Source organism: Phacochoerus africanus, chromosome 1 (assembly GCF_016906955.1).
Source record: "Phacochoerus africanus isolate WHEZ1 chromosome 1, ROS_Pafr_v1, whole genome shotgun sequence".
NCBI lineage: Eukaryota > Metazoa > Chordata > Mammalia > Artiodactyla > Suidae > Phacochoerus > Phacochoerus africanus.
The window spans coordinates 152,059,707-152,081,204 of record NC_062544.1 but is presented as its reverse complement, the minus strand read 5'-3'; the positions used below and the strand labels follow the sequence as shown (position 1 = coordinate 152,081,204).

The following is a 21,498-nucleotide window of genomic DNA, read 5'->3' as shown; positions in this document are numbered from 1 at the left end:
TCAGTGAGTTAAGGATCCAGCGTTGCTGTGAGCTGTGGTGTAGGTCGCAAACTCGGCTCAGATCCCAAGTTGATGTGACTGTGGCGTAGGCCAGCAGCAACAGCTCCGATTAGTCCCCTAGCCTGGGAACCTTCATATGCTGCAGGTGTGTCCCTAAAAAGACAAAAAAATATGGAACGGCACACACTGCTTCTGTAAAGTGACAGCTCTGAGATGTTTGGTGGCTTTTCATACCCTTAATGGCCTGGGCAGTTTCACAAGTGTTTCTAAAGTGATTACGAAGATTTGAATGATTTTGTGGGGTTTTTGGGTCAAGTGAATAGTGAGCCATTTTTAGAGGTCGCTGAAGCCACTTAATGGAAAAGGAAGCTGGATCTAGTTTTTATCATATCTGAGCCCCTGCCCCTCCTGCTAACCTTCGGGTGTTAATGGAGGTGAAATGAGGTATACTGACTCTCAGTTGTCCTGAATGATCCCCAGAAAGTTAACCCAGAGCTTGAGTAATTCTAGTCCTTGGATAAAGTTTGCCTGCATTTTCTTGTTTCTTCAGCTATAAACCGCCTCCCCCCTGCCACCGCCAAGTAAGTGATCTCTTGTTGGTATGTGTTAATTGAAGGCTTTTTGGTTCAGCCGCTCTATTGGGGCCGGTGAGTACAGGCATATTCCAGGCCTCATCAGTGTCTGTGGGGGTACAAAGCTCAGGGGAGTAAATGGTAAGTGAGAAGGGCCCTGCAGGTCGCTGGCTCTTGGCAGCAAGTTTGCCCAGGCTGTGGTGCTCAGCTGACAGGGCATCTGGACCTGTCGGAATGGGTGGATCCAAGGACTGGGGGCTCCCTGCATCACTGCTGGAGTTTCTCTGAAAGAAAAATATACCAAGGGACAGCAAAAGTCTGCGAGCCAGTTTTTGTAGATTGTTAGTTTGGCCACTGCATGCCCAAGTTCCTGAGCCAGGGATCTATGCCACAGCCGTGACAGCACTAGGTCGTTAACCCATTGTGCCACCAGGACAACTCCAAGACATGTGTATTTTTAATGGAGGGTGCCAGTGTTTTCCCCTGGGACAGTAATACTTCACTTCCTACCAGCATGGGGTTCTTTTTTCCTGCCCTGCTAGCAAGCAGTAGGCCTCCCCTGGGGCGGTCCTGACACCGCCCCCTGGTGGGTTTTCTCTGCTACAGCTGGGCTGCCCTGTTCTTGCAAGCACTGATGAATTGAAATTAACTTCACCTGCAATGCAGTGATCCCCCCAACTCCTTTGGCCATAGAAAAAAATGGAATGCCTTTTTAAATTTCTAGACTTTACCTGCCTTTTTTGTAGCCAATACTCTGGTACATTGGGGTCTCTTTTTTGTCTACCCTCCCCTTTCCCGTGTACTCTGACCTCTGGGAAGGCCAGCCGCCCCTCGCTGGTTTTATAATTTTTGGTTGGCTATTGTGGTGCATTTTCCATTTAGACCAAGAGTTTTATTCCAGTTACAATTTTTTCCTTCCTCACCCTCCCCCAAGACACAAGCTTATTGAGAGTCTGACAATAATTGTATTATGACAGTTGTATTCATGTGCTCTGGATGCCATAACCGAGACCACAGACTGGGTGGCTGAAGCAAGGCTTATTTTTTTCTCCTTTCTAGCAGCCAGTAGTCCATCATTGAGGTGCCACCAAATTCCGTCTCCATTGAGCAAAGTGTTTGCAGAGGGTTCAGGTCGCCAATGGCTGCCAGTAGGTCAGATTGTGTTTTGGGGGCGCTGTAAACATCCTGTAAGGAGATGGTGGTGATTATTCTCTTCACGGACTTTGTGACCATACTAGAAAGCATGGACTGGACGCTCCGGGGTCGACCCCAGTAGAGCTTTTAATACGTAGGCCTAGAGGTTTGTCAGGCAGTTATGAATGGACCAACTTTAGGTGACTACAAGCACTCCCTGCTCTCTCTCCAAATCCTTGAATGGCTCCTGACACACAGGTAGGTGCTCAGTTTTCCACACCAGGAAGTAGAAAGCTGTTCCTCAGAGGAAACACGCTGCTTGAGCACAAGTGACGGCGCCAGCCACAGCCCTAGCAGATGCTGGGTATGGGTGGAGGGTCTGTGCCTGGCTGGGCTCCGTGTGCAGCGCTGGGGACAGATCCTCCTAAACCTTTGCAAGAAAAAGACCCTAAGTCCAGAAAAATAAGGAGACTGAGAGGGCAGCGAGCACTTGACCCTGGCCCACGTTGCCCGTGGACCTCTGACTCTACATGTCGGCAGAACCTCTGGTCATCCCCTGGCAGCCAGGATGCTCTGACGCAGGGCACCTCGGCTCCGTCCTTCCTGCTCTTGCTGCAGAACTTCCCTCTTCCTCGTGCTTGGCCTTTTCGGGTTGAGCACCTTCTGCCAGAGCCCCCTCTTCGCTGCTGGGCCTGCCCCCGCCCCCTCCCCACTCTGCCCAGCTCAGGCCTGATAGCCAGGCTCTCCGCTGCTGCTGCCCACATGCCCTGAGTAATCAACGGTCTTTCCCCTGCCCAGGAGACGGAGGTGGAGCTCTACAATGAATTCCCTGAACCCATCAAACTGGACAAGAACGACCGGGCCAAGCCCCCGGCGGAAAGCTGCAGTTGCTGAAGCGACAGTGAGCAGAGCACAGAGTCCTTCACGATCCAAGAACACACTTAGGCCTTCCACCACACGCCCTCCTTCCCCAGACTCATCTCTCCTTTCCAGCTGCCAAGAGAAACCCCACCCTACTACACCCTCAACCTGCACACACACACACACACACACACACATACACATACATACCTGACACAGACTCCACGGCACAGGCCCGAGGCGGCTCCATCAGCGTCCCCACAGCAGCCCTCTTGTGGCAGCAGGATGGGCCAGGTGTAGAAACCCCTCCGGTGTGGAGTCGGCATCAGAAGCTTCCTTTTTGTCCACTGGAGAGAGAGAACTGTTTACAGTTAATCTGTGTCTAATTAGTTACCTGATTTTTTTAACCGTCTTGTGGTCTTTTTACCCCCACCCGTCCCCTCCTGTGAAGGCTCCACTTGGGAAGGCTGGTGCCCCATGCTCATTACAGGCTCACACCCAGTCTGTCAGGCTGAGTTTTGTATGTATCTGTTAATGCTTGTTACTTTTAACTAATCAGATCTTTTTACAGTATCCATTTATTATGTAATGCTTCTTAGAAAAGAACCTTATAGTACATGTTAATATATGCAACCAATTAAAATGTATAAATTAGTGTAAGAAATTCTTGGATTATGTGTTTAAGTCCTGTAATGCAGGTGTAAAGATGGAGGGTTGAGCCCTGTCTGGATTACAGAGTGTTTAGCAACTCCGAATTCAGAAATCCAGCTGGAGGCAGTATTCTGTACAGTAGACATGAGAATTATGTACGCCTTTTATCAAAGACTTAAGAGCCAAAAAGCTTTTCATCTCTCCAGGGGGAAAACTGTCCAGTTCCTTCTGTATCTAAATTTTCCACAAGGTTGATTTGCATAATACAGTGTGTGTGCAATGGAGAAATGACTGTTGTTTGTTTTGGAACTTAAAACTCCTGTTTTTCCTTTTTCCCCACCCTGCTCCACGCTTTGAAACTCCCCTATTAGATCAGTGTCCCACCTACAAGCGGGAAAGGAAAGTCCTAACAGATCTGTCCTGGTGATCTTACCTTTGTTCTAGAAGGCGCTCCTTTCAGGGTTGTGGTCCTTAGGTTAGCAAACCCTTCTTTTCCCCACCGCCTCCCAGTATTGCCCGCCAGGATTACCCTGTTTCTTTGGTGTGGAGCCGGGCAGTTCTGGCCTCCCTGGGATCCGCCCCTGCGTTGTAGCTTGCTTAACGGAGCACGTCCCTTCTCCATGGGCCTGCATTCAAGGGTGTGGGCCAGGTTCTTCTGTAAAGAGATGAACGTGATGCCAATAAAATGTAACAAGAACAAGATGGTCTGTCTTCGCCCTTTTTTCCTTCCTCCAGACTGTGGCTCAGGAGAGACCTCGTTAAGGAGTCCTAGCCAGTGCCTTTCATCAAGCAAGAGTCCCCAAACCAAACACTGACCCTTGTCATGTTGAGCCGGCATCTGTATTTCACCTTGAGGCTATCATCCTGTCACTGACAATTGTCCTGATTTTGAACTGCCCTTTGACCCTGGCCTTGTTCAGACCTCTGGTGACTTTCATCCTCATGCCAACCAATGTTCTGACCATGTCTTAGCCTCAGATTTGACCTGACCTTGAACTTTACCTTAATTCTTTGCAATTCTTACCTCTTCCTGACACTAATAATCTTACCTTGAACCAGCCCAACTTTGAAGTGAATTTGAATTAGTTTTGTTATGAATCCTAAGTCTGATTGTAGCCTTTGTTTTGAATTTGACCTTGACCACTGCTCTAACTCTTCACACCTTGACACTGACAAAATTACTTTCTCTTCATAGTGATCCTGCACATTTTCTGCTGACAGTGACCTATTCTTTTTTTTTTTTTTTTTTTTGTCGTCTAGGGCCGCTCCTGTGGCATATGGAGATTCCCAGGCTAGGGGTCTAATTGGAGTTGTAGCCACTGGCCTACGCCAGAGCCACAGCAACAAGGGATCCGAGCCGCATCTGCAACCTCCACCACAGCTCACGGCAATGCCAGATCCTTAACCCACTGAGCAAGGCCAGGGATCGAATCCTCAACCTCATGGTTCCTAGTCGGATTCGCTAACCACTGAGCCACGACGGGAACTCCTGACCTATTCATAGCTTTACCTTAATCCTGATTATTTTGTGTGTGTGGTTTTAGGGCCACACCTACAGCACATGGAAGTTCCTGGGCTAGGGATCAAATTGGAGCTGCAGCTGCCAGCATACACCAGAGCCACTTGGGATTTGAGCCACATCTGCAATCTGCACCACAGCTCATGGCAACGCTAGATCCTTAACCCACTGAGCAGGCCAGGGATCAAACCCACATCCTCATGGACACCGGTCAGATTGCTTACCGCTGAGCCATGACAGGAACTCCACCTTAATTCTGATCTTAACCAGCCTTTGGACACAGACCCTCCTCCATACTTTGAGCCACCCCAACCCTGAAATCATCATTAAAATTGACCTGAATCCTGACTGAATCCTTGTCCTCACTCTTCCCTCCATCGTGACATGACTGTGGACCTGCCACACCCTGAGCTTGATCATGAGGCTGACTCTGACCCTGCCCGACAGGCCTGCCCTCTGGGGTGATTTCTGGGATGCGTCCTGCTCCTTTGCTAGGGCAGCTATTACGCTCACCAAAGCCTGGGCAGTTTAAACTGCACGTTCTAGCTCTGGAGGCTAGAAGTCCAAGATGAAAGCAGAATGGCTCTTTCTGGGGCTGCTCTTCTCGGCTTGTAGATGGCCCTCTCCCCTGCATCCTCACACAGTTGTTCCTTCCATGCCACCTTGTCCTAATTTCTTCTTGGAGGACACCAGCCATACCATTAGCATGCCTCTTGACAGTCCCAGTCTTAGGACAGAGGTTAACACTCCAACGCGTGTGTTCAGAGGGGACCCAGTTCAGCACCCAGCATATCCTGTCTACATGCTATTTCTTAGAAATGGATAATGTCAGGTTTCCCTTTGCTGACTTGTTTTAGGCCTTAAAAATCTTCTATTAACTATCCTCTGTGAGAGATTGAAACAAGTTAAGCACTTGCCTCAAGTTGGGTTGGCACAAGTGCCCTTTCTCTCAAGCCTGTTGTGTATTGGAATCAGCTGAGGGCCTGAACATCCCCCCCGCCACACACACACACATACTAGGCTTTACGGTGCTAGGCTAGGGGCCCAGCTGCCTTTTAAAACCTCTCCAGATGATTTCAGTGTGCAGCCAGCATTGAACTGGTGTAAAAATGTTTCTAGCTATTTTATAGGCTACACTATGTGTAAGGCTCCCTGTTGGTTCCCGAGAGAAGATGTTGCCTTAAAAAATTCGGTCTTAGGTACATACTGTTGCCCCCACCACCACTAGGCTTCGGTCCTGCCAGTTTCCCGGCACACATCCCACCAGCATTTAACTGGAAGACACCACACAAAGCTGTTTTCCAGCTGCCCACACTGATCGCTAGCTGAGGACCTACTGTGTTTCACACCTGCCTGCCTGGCTCCCAGGGCAGCTCTGCTGGGGGCTCAGTCCATTCCTTCCGCCACCAGCTTCCACCTTGCCAGTGTCAGCACGGCCCACCACATGCCTCCCTCTGACTAGAGTCCTGCCTCAGTTGGTGCTTCGGGGCCAAAGGTGCCCCATTTACTGAGTCTCCAGGAGAAGTGGGGCCGCAGGGTGGGTGCCCACAGGTTCTGGTCTAGGCCCCAGGTGCACAGGTCCTGCCTACTCTGCGCCGGGGGCCGGGGGGGACACTTAAGGGTGTAATAAACGCCTGGCTGGGGAAGAAAAGACCCCCTGGGAGGGTCTGGTGACTGACGTGGTGGTGGCCACAGTCGGGTTTGTATCTGTTGCTTCTGAGTGTGGCTGTCAGTTGGAAAAGTACCCTGGCTCTCTCCAGTCCTCCCTCTGATCCTGGAAAGGACCCTCAGGGCCTCTCGCTCCTTGTCCTGAGGGGGTCAGTCCTGGTCATCCTGGATCACCACATCCCACGTGTCCTTGATTCTCTGGCTGTTTTCCGCAGAAACAAGGGGACCACTGAAGCTTATTACACACTATGGCCAAGTGGACTGTATTTCTGGGTTGCAAGGATGACTCGACAGAGGAGAGTCTATCCATACACTGCATTTACAGAATGACAAAAACCAACCTGACCATCTCAGTTGCAGAAAAAGCACCTGAAAAAAATTCAAACTAAAAAAATCTCCTGCAGAGGAAACCAGGAACAAACGGCAACCTACTAAATGGGCTGATAAGGGCTTAATAACCAAAATATATAAAGAACTCATACAACTCAATAGCAGACAAATGATCCAACTTTTTTTTAAAAAAGGGCAAAGGACCTGAATAAACGTTTTCCCAAAGAAGACACACAATCTGCACCTACAGGGAAAGGTGCTCACTCACCATCAGGAAACACACATCAAACCACAACAGGTGTCACTTCACACTTGGTACAGTGGTGGTTTATCAAGGATAAGAAACAACAAGTGATGAGGAGGAGGAGAAAAAGGAACCGTTGTGCACTGTTGGTGGGAATGGGAATCTGGAGGTTCCTCAAAAAAAAGTAGAGCTACTCAACATGTGCTGCAGTTCCTGAGGAACCCAATGCTGAACCGTGCAGTCAGCCTGCTCTGGGTCGGGTTTCCTACATAGCAGAGCAGCTTCCTCGCTGCCATCTCTTCTAACCCATCCCTTGAGGAAAGCATTTGTGAAAAAGTAGAACAGAAAAGTTAAAAATAGAACAGGAGTTCCTACTGTGGCACAGCAGATTAAGGATTCAGCACTGCTGCAGCTGCCGCTCAGAATGGATGACCCAGGAACATCCATATGCTGCGGGTGTGGCCCCCCCAAAAAAAAACAGAACTGCCAACTGATCCAGCAATTTTACTACTCAGTATTTATCCAAAAGAAATGAAAACAACTCAAAAAGATATCTACACCCCCATGTTCATTGCAGCACCATTTACAAGAGCCAAAGACGTGGAAGCAACCTCAGTGCCCATAGACAGAGGAATGGATAAAGGTGTGGTACATATATACTGCCATAAACAAAAAAATCCTGACATTTATGATAACAGGGACAAACTTTAGGACAGGATGCTAAGAGAAGTCAGAGAAAGACATGGAATCTAAAACTAAATAAACCAAGGAGGTGCCCATTGTGGCGCAGAGGTTACAAACCTAAGTAGTATCCATGAGGATGTGGGTTCATTCCCTGGCCTTGCTGTGGCATAGGCCAGCAGCTGCAGCTCAGATTCAACCCTTAGCCACAGTTGTGGCCCTAAAAAGTACAGTAAAAATAAATAAACCAAACTCATAGATTCTAAGGACAGATTGGTGGCTGCCAGAGGTAGGGGTGAGGGATAAAATGGGTGAAGTGAGTCAAAAGAGAAGAACATCGGAGTTCCCGTCGTGACTCAGTGGTTAACGAATCCGACTAGGAACCATGAGTTTGTGGGTTCGATCCCTGGCCTCACTCAGTGGGTTAAGGATCTGGCATTGCCGTGAGCTGTTGTGTAGGTAGCAGACGAGGCTCGGATCTGGTGTTGCTGTGGCTCTGGCGTAGGCCGGCAGCAACAGCTCTGATTGGACCCCTAGCCTGGGAACCCCATATGCCGCGGGAGTGGCCCTAGAAAAGACAAAAAAAAAAAAAAAGAGTGAAGAACATCCAATTACAAAACTGGCCCTGGAAATGTAACATACAGTGTGGTGACTTATAGCTAATAATACTGTATCGTATATTTGAAAGTTGCTAATGTTACCGAATGAAGGTATCTTACCTGATGCGCCACAAGCCAAACGGTGAGATGCTGGGTTTGCAACATATCAAGCAAAAAGAACAACAAACCACAAAATGACCTCCCTCAGGCCGGGGGCTCAGGGATTTATGGGACGGGGTGGGCCTGTGGGGGCGTGGGTGCATGGGACAAGGTGATTGGGAAAAGGTGCAATAACTGCAGTTCTGCACAGGTGGAATTAAGCTTCGGGCCTCCTCAGGCTCAAAGGTCACCCACTGGCACATGCCCATTCGGAGGGTCAGGGTCCTATCCAGCCTTAACCAGATCAGCTCACTTAGAGGTAGCTGACTCCCAAGGTTCTGGAAAACAACCCCTGCTGTTTGGAGGACTGGCAAGTCTCCTTGTAACAACAGTTCAACGAGCTTGATGAATCAAGGCAGGTTACAGGTGAAATGCATTTTAATGGATCACCTACCATTTCACTGAGAGAAGAAAAAACTTTTTTGTAGCTCTGTATGGTGACAGATGTTAACTACACTTACTGTGGTGATCATTTCTTAACATACATAACCATCGAAGCATGCTGACCACCACTGGGAGCCCTTGGGCCACAGGGCACCATTTCCACTCTCCAGGGGAGCCAGATGGAAATCCTCATGCCTGTCAACTCTACCTCAGTACAGCTGTCAGAAAAAAACCCCTCAGGCCTGGGCCCTACCTTTAGTGCTATGGAGTAATGGTTCGGGAGCAGGCCCGCTACTGTTTTTTTTTTTTTTTTTGTCTTTTTGCTATTTCTTTGGGCCGCTCCCACGGCATATGGAGTTTCCCAGGCTAGGGGTCGAATCGGATCTGTAGTCACCGGCCTACACCACAGCCAGAGCAATGCCAGATCCGAGCTGCGTCTGCAACCTACACTACAGCTCACGGCAATGCCGGATGGTTAACCCACTGAGCAAGGGCAGGGACCGAACCCGCAACCTCATGGTTCCTAGTCGGATTCATTAACCACTGCGCCACGACGGGAACTCCCTGCTACTTTTTAAAGCTCACCGGGTGACTGCGTGTGTAGTTTAGGACGAGGACCAACACTCTGCATTGCGCCCGATAGCAGAGGCCTTTGGCTTGAGGCTCCTTACAGAACTGGGAAAGAAGCTAGACTCACTGTATCCCCGCGCCCACAGCCCTGCAAGATGACAGATTGGCAAGAGACAAGTATTAGAAGGCCCAGAGACTTGGTTCTATTTCTGCTTTATGTGTTCTAGGAAAGGGGAACAGAGCAAGCCTTGTCTTCTTTTTTTTTTTGTCTTTTTGCCTTTTCTAGGGCTGCTTCCTCGGCATATGGAGATTCCCAGGCTAGGGATCCAATCAGAGCCGTAGCCACCGGCCTACGCCAGAGCCACAGCAACGCTGGATCCGAGCTACGTCTCCAACCTACACCACAGCAATGCTGGATCCTCAACCCGCTGAGCAAGGCCAGGGATTGAACTCGCAACCTCATGGTTCCTAGTCGGATTCGTTAACCACTGTGCCACGACGGGAACTCCAAGCACTGGCCTTTCTTAGTCAAGGTCTGAAGTCTTCGATCTGTTCTTCTCACTCCCGTTATTGTGTGCATAGGAATGTGGCCCCTGGAGGAAGCCACACCTGGATCCAGAGGGGGTGTGGGCTCCCCAGAACAATGGAACCCTGAGCTGACCAGAGCAGAGCGCCAGAGCAGAGTGCTGGGTCATGGACAAGCTGGGAGAAGGCTGCGAGGGTCACAGCCAGCCAGTGAGCCTCTGTGGCACCAGCCACAAGCAGAGCAGGGTGTCCAGGGGGTGCACACACAGCAGGCTTAGTGGATTTCCCATCAAACCCTAGGCAGACAGGACTGAAAGTGCACTCAGGTCCAGGATTGCTAACTGGGCAGGCCAACCCTGAGCTGCATAAATGCTTTGTTTCATTCCTTGCAATTTTTTTTTTTAATCTGAATTTTGAATACCCCAATGGTTAAAGAACAGAACAAGAGATTACATACTAAAAAACATCATTCAGAGTTCCCGTCATGGCGCAGCGGAAACGAATTCGACTAGGAACCATGAGGTTGCGGGTTCGATCCCTGGCCTTGCTCAGTGGGTTAAGGATCCAGTGTTGCCCTGAGCTGTGGTGTAGGTTGCAGACGTGGCTCAGATCTGGCATTGCTGTGGCTGTGGCATAGGCTGGCAGCAACAGCTCTGATTAGACCCCTAGCCTGGGAACCTCCATATGCTGCGGGTGTGGCCCTAAAGAAGTCAAAAGACAAGAAAACAAAACAAAACAAAAACCCAGAAAACCGTCATTTTCCACTTCTCTTCAGAGTGTCCTATAGCCCTGGGCCTACCATATGCCTGGCATAGCAGTGGGGGCTGCTCTCAGTATCCCATTACCAGTCCCTCACAAACCACCTCTTCATTTACCTTTTCTACCTGGCCAGGTAGCACTGTGACTTTGTGGACCCTGGTACAGACAAAATCAATGCTTGTGTCTTCTCTTTTGTTTGGTTATTTTTTGGCTTTCCTAGGACAAAATGTGAGTATCAAAGCATCCCAGACAGAGGAACAGGCAGGATGGACAGGAAAAGCACCAAGGTAGGGACTGTGGTGGTGGTTTTATGATCTGGTAAGTCTGGGAAGCTCTGCTCCCCGGTGACCGAGTTAAGCAGAGGGGCTGGTGGCCTGGATTCCTGAGACCCACAGCCCAGCAGGTGCCAACTGCACAGGACTTGAAGGCCCAGCAGGAAGTCAGTGAGAACCAGACAAAAGGTCACCTCTAGAAGCCAGCTCTGCTGGTTTGTGCTGTGGCAAGTCAAGTGGTACCAGCTGTCACTTGGCCAAAGCCAGCTTTCACGTCAGCCCGACCCACATCTGTCCGTGGACATCGGATAATCTGTGCAGGGGTCTCCTCGGCAGGCTTCGAGGTGACCTGGCCTGAGGAGGGAGGGAACACAAGGATTGAGGATGTTCTTTGAGCCTCCGGGGCAGAAAGCCTGGCAGAGAGCTTCTGCGACAGCCTGGCCAGGATGTGGGGGTATCTAATCCCCAAAGCAGGAAGACCTCCCTTGGGGGAGGACGGTCCACCTCAGACCTGAGCCTCCTTCAGCGCGGACCCGCGGGGCAAGTCATCAGGGGGCTCTGGGCCAAGGCGACGGCACCCAAGGGGCCTAACTCAAGGCTTGGGACGGTTGCTTCCCCAAACCCGGCCCCCAGCATCGCGCCTAAGACGCCCCACGTTAAGCAGAGGCCCCACGGCCCTTCCTCCCTGGGCCGGGCAGGCGTGTAAACGCGCTCCTCGGGGCCCCGCAGCGGTTGGCGGTTGGGAGGCAGGCGCGCGCGGTCTCCGTGGAGACGGGGCGGGGCCTCGGGCGGCCGCGCGCCCAACGCCCGCCTGCGATCCCGCCGCAGCTGCTCCTGCTGGCGCTGAGGCAGAGACGACCGTCCCTCCAGTACAACCCGGGGGGCCTTTCCCGTTAGGTCCCCAGGGCGACTGACTTGGGTCTTGGTCGTTCCTCACCCTAGGACTGAAATTTTGTCCTGCCCGTCCCCGCTCCCAGGACGGAAAGCTGACCCCAAGACCACCTCCTCTGGAGTCTGTCCATGAGCAGAGCTGGGGGTGGTGGTGGGGGCAGGGGCTAGTCTGTCTTTGACTGAAATGCTTGCTGCTCCACTGGGAACGGAAGTCGCGGAAGTCGCGGGAGGCAGCCACGACTGCTCCTTTGGGCAGAGACCCGGCCGAATCTCTGTACCCCATTTCTAACTCGATCATTCAAACAAATGTTTATTGAGCATCTACTGTGTGCCAAGTACAGGCAACTCAGAGACCCACAGGCAGACAAGCTGACTTCGGGTGGGGAGGAGAAACTAGGATATAAGTGCAAAAACACAAGTAGGGATAAGTGCTTTGAAGGAAAACATGCAAAAGTGATGGTGAAAGGTGGGGGTGGGGTAACCCTACTTGGGAGGCTTCCCAGAGGAGATGGAATTACCGTGACTAAGGACCAGACCTATGAATTTGCAAAGAGAGGGAACAGCAGCAAAAGGGCACTGGGGGAGTGGGCCAGCACTTGGGGGGACAGGAAAACAGCTGGGAATGTGGGGAGTCATTTGGATTTTATTCTAAGTGTGACGGGAGCGGGCCATCATACTTCTGTTTGAGGAGGAATGGGTGGGTCCAATGGGGACTTCAAAAAAACTTCCGCTTTTGTGAAGATCTGGCAACAGGGGAGACCCACTCAGGCTTTCTTATCTTCTGGGGCAGATGGTGCCAAATGAGCAGGTGCAGAATGCGGTTGACAGACCAGCACTCAGTCCCTCTGGCTGTCCAGCAGCACGGAAGCATGGCTGTGGGGCCCTGGACCAAGTGGACAGTCTTCTGATGGGTGGTTTTCTGCACCCAGACAAGGCTGGTGCTTGGCCGTGGCCTTGCTGTCCCTTCCCCATGCCTGGCTAACTGGACAGATGAGGGGTCAGGAGCACTGGACTGGGAATCAGACTTGGAGCGCAATCCATACACAGTGGGGGGAACTGCCTCTTCTCTGGATCTTGGTTTCTCCATGTGTCAGGGGCAGGCCAGATGGGACCCCAGGCCTGGGTCTAAGGATCCTTGCCAGGTCACCTATCGACAGCCCCAAAGCGTACCTCCAGGGCCACTGTTTTCAGGAATATCCAAATAAAGGAAGGGAGCTCATTTTGGAGCGCCATTTATGTCAGGTGCTAGATTAGGTGCTGGTTTGGTGGTTCCCCCTCTTCACAAATATAATTGAGTCCTGACAAGGGTGCAGGAGTTAGATTCGCTTCTAGATTCTCATCATTCGATGCTACACAAAACAGACAAGGTCTTGGGAGTGGGGGACAGGTATTAAAATAAGGGACAATTTAGTTAAGAGCAGACTTATGAGAAAAGGAATCAGGATGACAGGACTGAGGGGGCTTGATGGAATCAGGCGCCAGGGGTGGGTGGGTGCATGAGGGCAGCATGGGGGTGCCTGGCGGGGTCGGGGGCAGGAGCAACAGGAGATAAAGTCGAAGAGGTCAGCAGGACCTGGATGCTGAAGGCCCATCCTGGAGCCCTGGGGGGTCTGGAGCAAGAGAGGCCCAGAACTCAGTTCACATCTTCAAAGGGGAGGAAGGAGGGGCCCAGGAAGGGGGGACAGCAACAGGGCCCAGCCCACCAGGTGCCAGATAGAGGCATTTGGTGAGCAGAACAGGCCTCTTCTCAGGAGGGGGTTTCCGGGGTAGCGGATATTTCATTCCTGACTAGAATTTCCGGACCCCCAGGACTAGGCGAGCAACCACTCTGAGGCCAGCTCCAGAGAGCCCAGGCCCAGAAGGCTCCCAGGTGCAGGGGGGGCTAGCACTGGCCAAGCCTGGCCTGGGTTTGACTCCCATTTCATTCATTCAACAAATATTTATTGAGGGCCTACTATGTGCCAAGCCCTGTGCGGCAGTGGGTTAGACAGGGTCCCTGCTCTAGTGGAGGCGACAGGCATGACACAGGTCTCAGAAAGTGGTAACTGGTATAAAATGAAGGACAGGAACGTGGGGGTGGTTCGTTGAAATGACACAAACAGCAAATGCTTTGTGGACTTTTTCACTGGGAACCTTAATCTCTCTGCAGCCTCCGTTTCCTCATCAGGATGGTGGAGGTGAACACGCAGCTCAGGCCCCCAGGATCGCTGGGTTCCTGGCAGGCGGGCAGGCTGCTCTTGATCCCTCTATGGCTTTCCATCCCTCCCCAGGAAGAACATCCCCACAAACTGAGGCTGCTTGTGAGAAAGGGAGATAAAGCCAAGATTCCTTGGCCTGCAGGCGGCTACCCACCTGCCCTGCAGGACACTGGAAGATGGCTTCTCTGTCAGGTTTTGTTCTGGTCACCAGGCCCCTCCCAGGCTCCCGGGGGCTTCTGGAGAAGAGATGTCAAGCTCTACCACAGCCTGAGGCTGGAGACAGTTCTGGCCTTGCCACCCCCCACACACACACCCCACCAGCTCCCTCCCCAGGCACATGGGCAGGCCAGCCCTGGGCCCAGGAGACAGCTTCTCTTGGGCTACAAGAGTCACTAGCTCCCTGTCTGAGAAAATTGCCCCCCCCCCAGCCCCCAGTGCCACTAACATCCACTGTTCCCCTCATCGCAAAGCAGTTACTGGAGGACAGCACCTTGCGTCCCAACCCCCCACACCTGGCCCAGGCATCTGAGCTGGAGGCTTCTGTTGGGAAGTGAGGTTAGAGCCGCAGAGCCAGACTGTGAAGGGGGCAGGAAGCCACGGCCCTTTGAACCCCCAAAAGGCTGGTAACTGAAGCTCAGAAAAGATGAGGGGTCAGCCGCCTCAGGCGGCAGCCAGGTCACTGAGGGGAGAGTGATGGCAGCACCTGAAAGGGGGGAGAGCACAGGTGCAGTGACAAAACCTGGTGGGATGAGCACTGGTAGGAGTACGGGGAGGCAGGCAGCCCAATTGGAGGGCACAGAGTGAATCCTGCCACCATTCCTGTCAGCGAATTAACCTGAGCAACAGCCCTGCTACAGCTGTTCAGAAGGACAGGCCATCTGGACGTGGCCAGGGTGTCCAGAGTTAGCATCACGCAGCTCCCACCAAGTGAGCCACCCGGGGCCAAGGTGGGGGCTTTGTCTCCATTTGACATCCTCCTAGGAGTAACTTTCTGGAGAAAAAACGACCTGGCTTTTAAAGAATGAAAGGAATGGAAACTAAAAGGCCTGGAGAAGGGCAGCATGACTCACCGAGCGCAGGGCCTCTGCTCTGCCTAGAGCCTGCCACCCCAGCTCTGGGAGAAGGCAGAGGCAGGTGGTAGGACCCTCGCTGGAGATGCACTACCTGCTCACATCCAAAGAGATGGTTCCGATCTATGAATGGCACCTGCTCTCAGCGTGGCCGGCCCACCTCTAGGCTGGGGATTGTTACCCACGGTCCTAAGCCGTGGTCCCCAGCACTTAGCACTAGGCCGTGGCAAGTCCCGCTGAGGCCCGGTCCTTCCGCACCCAGAAGCACTTAAGTCTGTTCTTTACCAACCGCTGAAGCACCAGCAGCACTGGAGGCGCCTGCGCACAGACTGCGTGGGGGACCCCACAGGGAAGGGCAGGTGGGCGGGGCCTCCAGTCTCCCTCCGCGGACCCCTGGAACGCAGGGCATTTCAGCCCACGTCCCAGCTGCGCAGGGCATCTCAGCCCGAGTTCCACCACCGCTCTGCCTCAGCAACAACTCGTCCACTCCTTTGATCTTGGCTCGTCAGACCCCCGCCCCTCGGAGCTGCCGCAGGTCCTGGGATGGGGGGGCGGGGGGCGAGGGGCCAGAGGCCCTCCCAAGTCCCCATTCACGGCTTCACAATACACATTTGCATCTTAAAGGCAACCTTTCCCACAGTCTCCGTCTAGTGAATTCCCCTTTGTCTTCCCTTAAATACTGAAAAACACTTAATGCCTCTTATTTACATTTTAACCCTCAAACTGGGCCTGCCTCCTCTTCCGAGCTCAGGCCAAGGCTGGTGCCAGCCTCTGTTTAAAACAGATTCTGGAGAGACAGACCCTTTGGCCTCCTTAACTGTTACCCCAGCAGCCGGGAGCCAACTGGGCCTTTCTCACACAAGGGGCTAGTGACCCCACAGCCCCTCTCAGCCTCCATCCCAGGGCTTTCCCGCCAGATTACAGGTGCCTCGTCTGCCCTTTTGTGCACACACTCATTTTACAGAGGGTCACACTGAGTCTGCTCAGAGCCCAGGGCATTTGTGGGAAAGCCAGAGTCCAAGGCAAACCAGGAGATCCTGACTCCCAGGCTCCCTCCCTGCGGTTGCTGAGCAGGGTACTCAGGGTTGGGGGCTGGCAAGGGAGCAAGGCAGACCCAGCTCTGCGCTTGGCAAAGTAGGATGAGATGATGATGGGTGCTATGAAGAAAAGAAAGCAGGGTGATGGGACAGGAATCCCAGGGTGGTCTCTGGGCCCCACGGCCTGGAGGCTCCTGAGTAAAAGGAGCCAGACCACAGACTCAGGTGGCAGCCCTGGTGTGTGTGAGGAGCAAAAAAGGCCAGTGTGGCAGCACTCCACTGCTGTGCCGAGAGGCCGGAGGCTTGGGGAGAAGTGGCTGGAAGAGCAGGGAGAGGGAAGCAGAAATCAGGCAGGAACCTGTGCTTTCTGGCTCAAATCATCTGTGGAAGTCCCAGGCACTTTTTAGACACCCCATTGGAAAGGGGAATGGCATCTGCCAGTCAAGAGAGAGGGTGGGGCGTCACCAGTGTATGGATGGTATTTGGAGCCCCAGGACTGGAGAAGCTGGCTGAGGGAGAGAGGACTGGCCCAGGGTCTGCCCTCCCGGCCCTGGGGAAGAACTGTCCCTCTCTGTCAGGCCCTGACCGATTCCAGATGTGCCTTTTTCGTCATGTTTCCATTGGCCACACAAGGCCTCCCCTACATGTGGCGTCCTTAGAAGGTGGCAGGGGGCCTAACTGGGAGTGTGTGCCTCAGGGGCATCCCTTAAGGCCTCAGGACCCCATGCTAGAGTCCTGGAGAACTAGACAAAGCCACTACTTGCCCCTCCAGGCTGTCTCCTCATCTGTATAATGAGACCAGTGGCACGAAATCACTTGGTCCCAAACAGCCCCCAAAGCCTAGAGCGAGTCTCCCTGAGCCCCAGGCCACAGAGCCACAGGCAGCTCCCACCACCACCGCTGGCAGGCCAAGGAGCCCCCCAGGGCTGGTGCGGACTCCACCTCTTCTGAGCTCTTCTCTCCCAGGTACAGCCAGGCCTTCCCCAGGCGGAGAGCTGTCCCCCGGCTCCATGATTGCCTATGACCAGCAGCTCCAGCCCCTGATCAGCTGCAGGGCCTGCTACTTAGGCCCCGCCCCTTCTGCGCTCCACCCAGGTTGAATGAGATTTTCTAAAGGGAAATCTGAAATCTAGACTGCATTTTAATCTGAAATGGCCCGATTTTTTAATCCTGGAACAATGTAGATTTGTGTAAAACCCTGGGCCCTGGGTGAGACAGGCAGAGTGTCTCAGAAGCTGGAAGCTGGCCAGTCTGCCCTGAGGATCAACCAGCTTTCTGAGTGGGCTGTATGTGACAGACGAGCCCTTCTTTCTTGAAACTCTCTCCTCCTCGACTTCCACGACACCAGCCATGCCTGGTCTACCCCTTCCTCTCTGACCGTTCTTCCTCAGTCTCCAAAGGGTCAGCCTTCTTTTCTGCCACTCCCACGTCCACCTTCTCCCCCTCTCACCCAACCTGCTGCTGCGGCCAGCTCCAGATTCACATTTCCAGCGACCTGCTCCCCCAGGGTGGCAGGACAGGTTTCAATACCAGGTGCCCTTGGGAACATCATCCTCTACTCTCCCTTTGATCTTGCAGAGACCCAACCTGGAACCCCATCCCTGCTCCACCTCTATGTAACTTGGTCCACCTGTTGCCCACTCCTAGGAGCAGACCCCCCCCTGGGGGGCACAGCAACTATATCTTGCTGCTTCTCTCTCCTTGGGCCCCAGGCTGTACATACCATGCATCTTCCCTCTGCTCTCCAGTGCCCCCCAGGGCTCAGCTCTCAAAGAGCCATCCCCCTCACTGTTAGGAAATTCAGATGGTCTTTTGTCACCTGGGCTGAGATCTCAAGCCCTCCAGATTTTCCAGGCCCTGCCAGGACAGCCACTGAGGGGTCCTCCTTCCTGGGAGAGGGCTTGGCCTTCCCTGCAGGAACCCAGGCTGCGATCCATCCTCCCTCTCCTACAGGGTGTAGGCTCTGCTCCCCGGGGGGCGCAAAGCCCTTCTGTGACTCTCTCAAAACCCTCACCAGCCTCACCTTTCTAGCCTCAATTTCCTCCTCTCCTGGGGCCTTATTCCCTAGCCCTTCGTAGGGGAAAAGGGAGTCAGGCAACTGCTGTGACGCTCAGCAGGGCCAGCGGGGCCAGAAGCCGGAAACGCATTCCCCTTTATTGGACTTCACCGCCTCCAGCTCTTCTCACCCTCAGAGCCCTAATCCACTCTATGCTTGGGCCTCGGCGCACTGTTTATTGTCGCCCTTGCCATGGCCCCAAGATTTGGGCCTAAATCACCACTCCAGAGGGATCCGCCCTCCTCCGGAAGCTGGTCCCTGCGGTCTCAGCTCTCCGAGTAGAGGCTCCTCTGGCTACGAGAAAGACGGTCCAGCACTTCCTCCTCACCGCCAATACTGGATCCAGTGGCAGGACCACCAGATTTGCACAAGCCTGCGCGGAAGACTTAGCCTGGTACCCAGAGAGGAGACCCCAGCTCTCAACTGCGTTCCCCAAGAGGGAGAGGGGTGTGGCCCAGAACGGGAGCAGTTCCCCTCCCCCATCCTCTCCGGGAACAGTTCTGGGGGCCGCAGCCTTCCCCTCGCTCACCCAGAGGCCGCCATTTGGCTTTAGGGGGAATGGTGGAAGCTACTTACACACCACACAATGGGGCACTTGTAGCATCAGCGGCGCCAGCGGCCAGGAGGTGGGGGGACGGGACAGCTAAGTCCCAAGAGAAGCACCTGCGGTCCTCCCCGCTTCTTCCCACAACGTACCCAGGCCCCCGAGGCCTAACAAGACTGGAGGCGCGCGGACGGAGGGCGCCTGCATCCGTTCTCCCCTAGGACTCGGGCGGAGACCGCCCTCCTAGACGTCCCAGCTCCCTCCACACTGCCCCAGTCCACCGCGCGAGGGCGTGCCCTGTGTTAGTTCGAACAAATTAAAGCGCGTCCAGCAGGCAGGCCCGGGGCCCCCTGGACGCGGTCTGGGCTTGGGGACCTGTGGCGCACTCTTGGCTGCCGTCCGCCGAGCTCTGGACCGCGGGGCTTGCCGCGGGGCCCGCGCTATTCGCCCTGAAAGTGGGTGCCCCCCTCCTCTCGTGCTCCGGCAGCCTAGGGCTCACCCCTCAGTTCCCCTCTGCCGAGCGCTCCCTGGGCGCAAGCCGTCTCTCCGCTGCGCCTCGAGCTCGGGCCCTGTCCTGGGCGCACCGCGGCGGGCGCGGCGGCGCGGGGGAGGCGTTGTTTGAGAAGCCAGCGGCCGGGGAAGGGGCTCCAAGAAGCACAAGTTGGCGCTGGCCCCGGACCAGGCTGTTGTTGTTCTCAACGTGGTCCGCCGTGGAGCCATAAAAGCTGAGCGGGGCGCCCTCCCCGCCAGAGCAGAGCGCGCAAGCCCAGCAAGCTCCGGCGGAGGAGTCGGCGGTGGCGGCAGCAGAGCTCGCTCGGCAGACTTTTCCGCTCCGTTAACAGTCTTTTTTTCTCCCGCCCCGCTCCGGCCGCCTTCGCGCCGGTCTCGGCCCGGTCCCAACCCGGGACCCCCGCTCCGGCCGGCCCGGCCCCCACCCCAGCCCTGCCGCCCGGCCCCAGGCCCGGCCGCGGCCGCTCCCGCCTGGAGCCGCCGCGCGCCCCCAGCCCCCCGGCGCCCCCGCGGCCCCTTGCCTTTCTTTTCCCGGCGCGGCCTCCGGGCTTCCGCGCCCCGCCCGCCACCAACCCGCTCGCCACCATGTCTGTGGAGCTCGAGGAGGCCCTACCACTGACGACCGCCGAGGGGGCAGCCAAGAAGGCGGCCAAGGCCGGCGGCTCGGCGGCGCTGTCCCCCTCCAAGAAGAGAAAGAATAGCAAGAAGAAGAACCAGCCCGGCAAGTACAGCCAGCTAGTGGTGGAGACCATCCGTCGGCTGGGCGAGCGCAACGGTTCGTCGCTGGCCAAGATCTACGCGGAGGCCAAGAAGGTGGCGTGGTTCGACCAGCAGAACGGGCGCACCTACCTCAAGTACTCCATCAAGGCGTTGGTGCAGAACGACACGCTGCTGCAGGTGAAGGGCACCGGTGCCAACGGCTCCTTCAAGCTCAACCGCAAGAAGCTGGAGGGCGGCGGCGATCGGCGCGGAGCCCCGGCGCCCGCCACCGCCCCGGCGCCTGCCGCTCACAAGGCCAAGAAAACAGCCCCGAGCGCGGCCGCCCCGCGGCGCGCGGACAAGAAGCCCGCCAAGGGCCCGCAGCCCGAGAAGCGCTCGCACAAAAAGGGCGCCTCCTCCAAGAAGGACAAAAGCAGCAGCAAGGCCAAGAAGGCGGCGGCCGCGGGAGGCAAGAAGGTGAAGAAGGCGGCCAAGCCCAGCGTCCCCAAAGTGCCCAAGGGCCGCAAGTGAGCCCTGGGGCCTCGGGCCTCGCTTTTCCACCCAGAGCGCACGTAGGTTTTGCTGGGGGCCCGGGCCAGCGCCGGCCCGCCCATCCCCCGCGTGAGAGCTTTTTTTTTGTTGTTGTTGTTAGCTCTAGATTTTTGAAACGGCCCTGGCGACTCCCCTATTGGCTCTCGCCCTTGGCAACGCCTGTCGCCATGGTTACCAGCCCCCGGGCGCCAATGGCCGGCCGCGTCAGCCCGCCCCGGCCTTACGCGTTGGCCGCGCAGCCCTTCCAGCCCATGCCCTCCCCGCCTTCCGGCGCGCGACAAGCACTCGGCGCGGGGCCGCGCGGCGCTTTCTTTTCTCCTGTCGCCTTTTTTGGGGCACAATAAATTGTTTAAACCTTTGAACCGCTCTTGTTTTCTTCGAGTGGAGTGGGGTTGGGCGCGGCCGCCGCGGGGTTTGGGCTACATGGGTGGGTTCCCGAGGTCCCCGGCACCGCCGATGCGTCAGAAATTCAGACCTGGGTTCCGGGAGAAGAGCGGGCCGACTGGTCCCGAAAGGAGCGTCTGGGAGGTGCAATACTTCGATAGATGGGCAGGCGGGTCCACCACCTGGGGGGTGGGGAGCAATGGCTTTGCAGGATCTGTGGAGCAGGGCAGCTCAGCTCTCCCAAAGTTGCCACAAGCTGGGCCTTTACAGAGCTTAGTGACTCAGAAATCAGACCTCGTGTTGATGTGACAGGGACAGTGGAGCCTGGCTCTGGCTCACCCACCACAGTCCCGATGTGTGGTATGAGCAAGGTTCTGGCCCTCCCTGAGCTAATCTGCAGTGCACACAGGACTCCGAGGGTTATAGGCAAATTGGCAGGAATGACCCTCAGCCGAGGGCCCCCAAACCCCCTTGTGTCCAGCATATGGAATAGTTGTTTGTCCAATTGGGCAGTAGTTCTGAGGTCTGGTTCTTAAACGTTCCTATGAAGAGACAACCCTGCAAAACAGGAAGAGCCGTGGAGGTGGGAAGCCAGGGAACGTTCTAGAATAGTGCATTTGTACAGACCA

General features: G+C 54.8%; 2 protein-coding genes and 1 long non-coding RNA gene across 8 annotated transcripts in view; 2 read left to right on the top strand and 1 right to left on the bottom strand.

Moving 5' to 3' along the window:
• RAB7A (RAB7A, member RAS oncogene family) overlaps positions 1 to 3,918 on the top strand; it is a 72,307-nt gene extending 68,389 nt beyond the window's left edge. For all 3 annotated transcript variants that reach the window (XM_047782344.1, XM_047782327.1, XM_047782336.1), the window contains one exon: positions 2,505 to 3,918. In XM_047782344.1, the coding sequence (XP_047638300.1) occupies positions 2,505 to 2,600 (96 nt within the window). In that variant the 3' untranslated portion in view covers positions 2,601 to 3,918. The remainder of the gene's footprint in view (positions 1 to 2,504) is intronic.
• LOC125128199 (uncharacterized) lies at positions 1,443 to 19,363 on the bottom strand. 4 transcript variants are annotated; one of them, XR_007135174.1, is made up of 5 exons: positions 18,877 to 19,011; positions 14,172 to 14,253; positions 3,748 to 3,873; positions 2,778 to 2,914; positions 1,443 to 1,757 (listed from the first exon to the last, which is right to left on the bottom strand). It is a non-coding gene; the product is annotated as an uncharacterized LOC125128199 (long non-coding RNA). The 4 variants fall into 4 exon arrangements; XR_007135171.1 differs by lacking the exons at positions 14,172 to 14,253; positions 18,877 to 19,011 and adding an exon at positions 19,224 to 19,363 and having other exon boundaries at positions 1,536 to 1,757; XR_007135168.1 differs by lacking the exon at positions 14,172 to 14,253 and having other exon boundaries at positions 1,536 to 1,757; positions 18,877 to 18,999.
• A 165-nt stretch (positions 19,364 to 19,528) lies between these two features.
• Positions 19,529 to 20,847, top strand: LOC125128181 (histone H1.10). Its single transcript, XM_047782313.1, has one exon. It carries the CDS (start codon positions 19,820 to 19,822, stop codon positions 20,462 to 20,464), a length of 645 nt encoding a protein of 214 aa, XP_047638269.1. The 5' UTR covers positions 19,529 to 19,819; the 3' UTR covers positions 20,465 to 20,847.
• Positions 20,848 to 21,498: the final 651 nt, after the last annotated feature.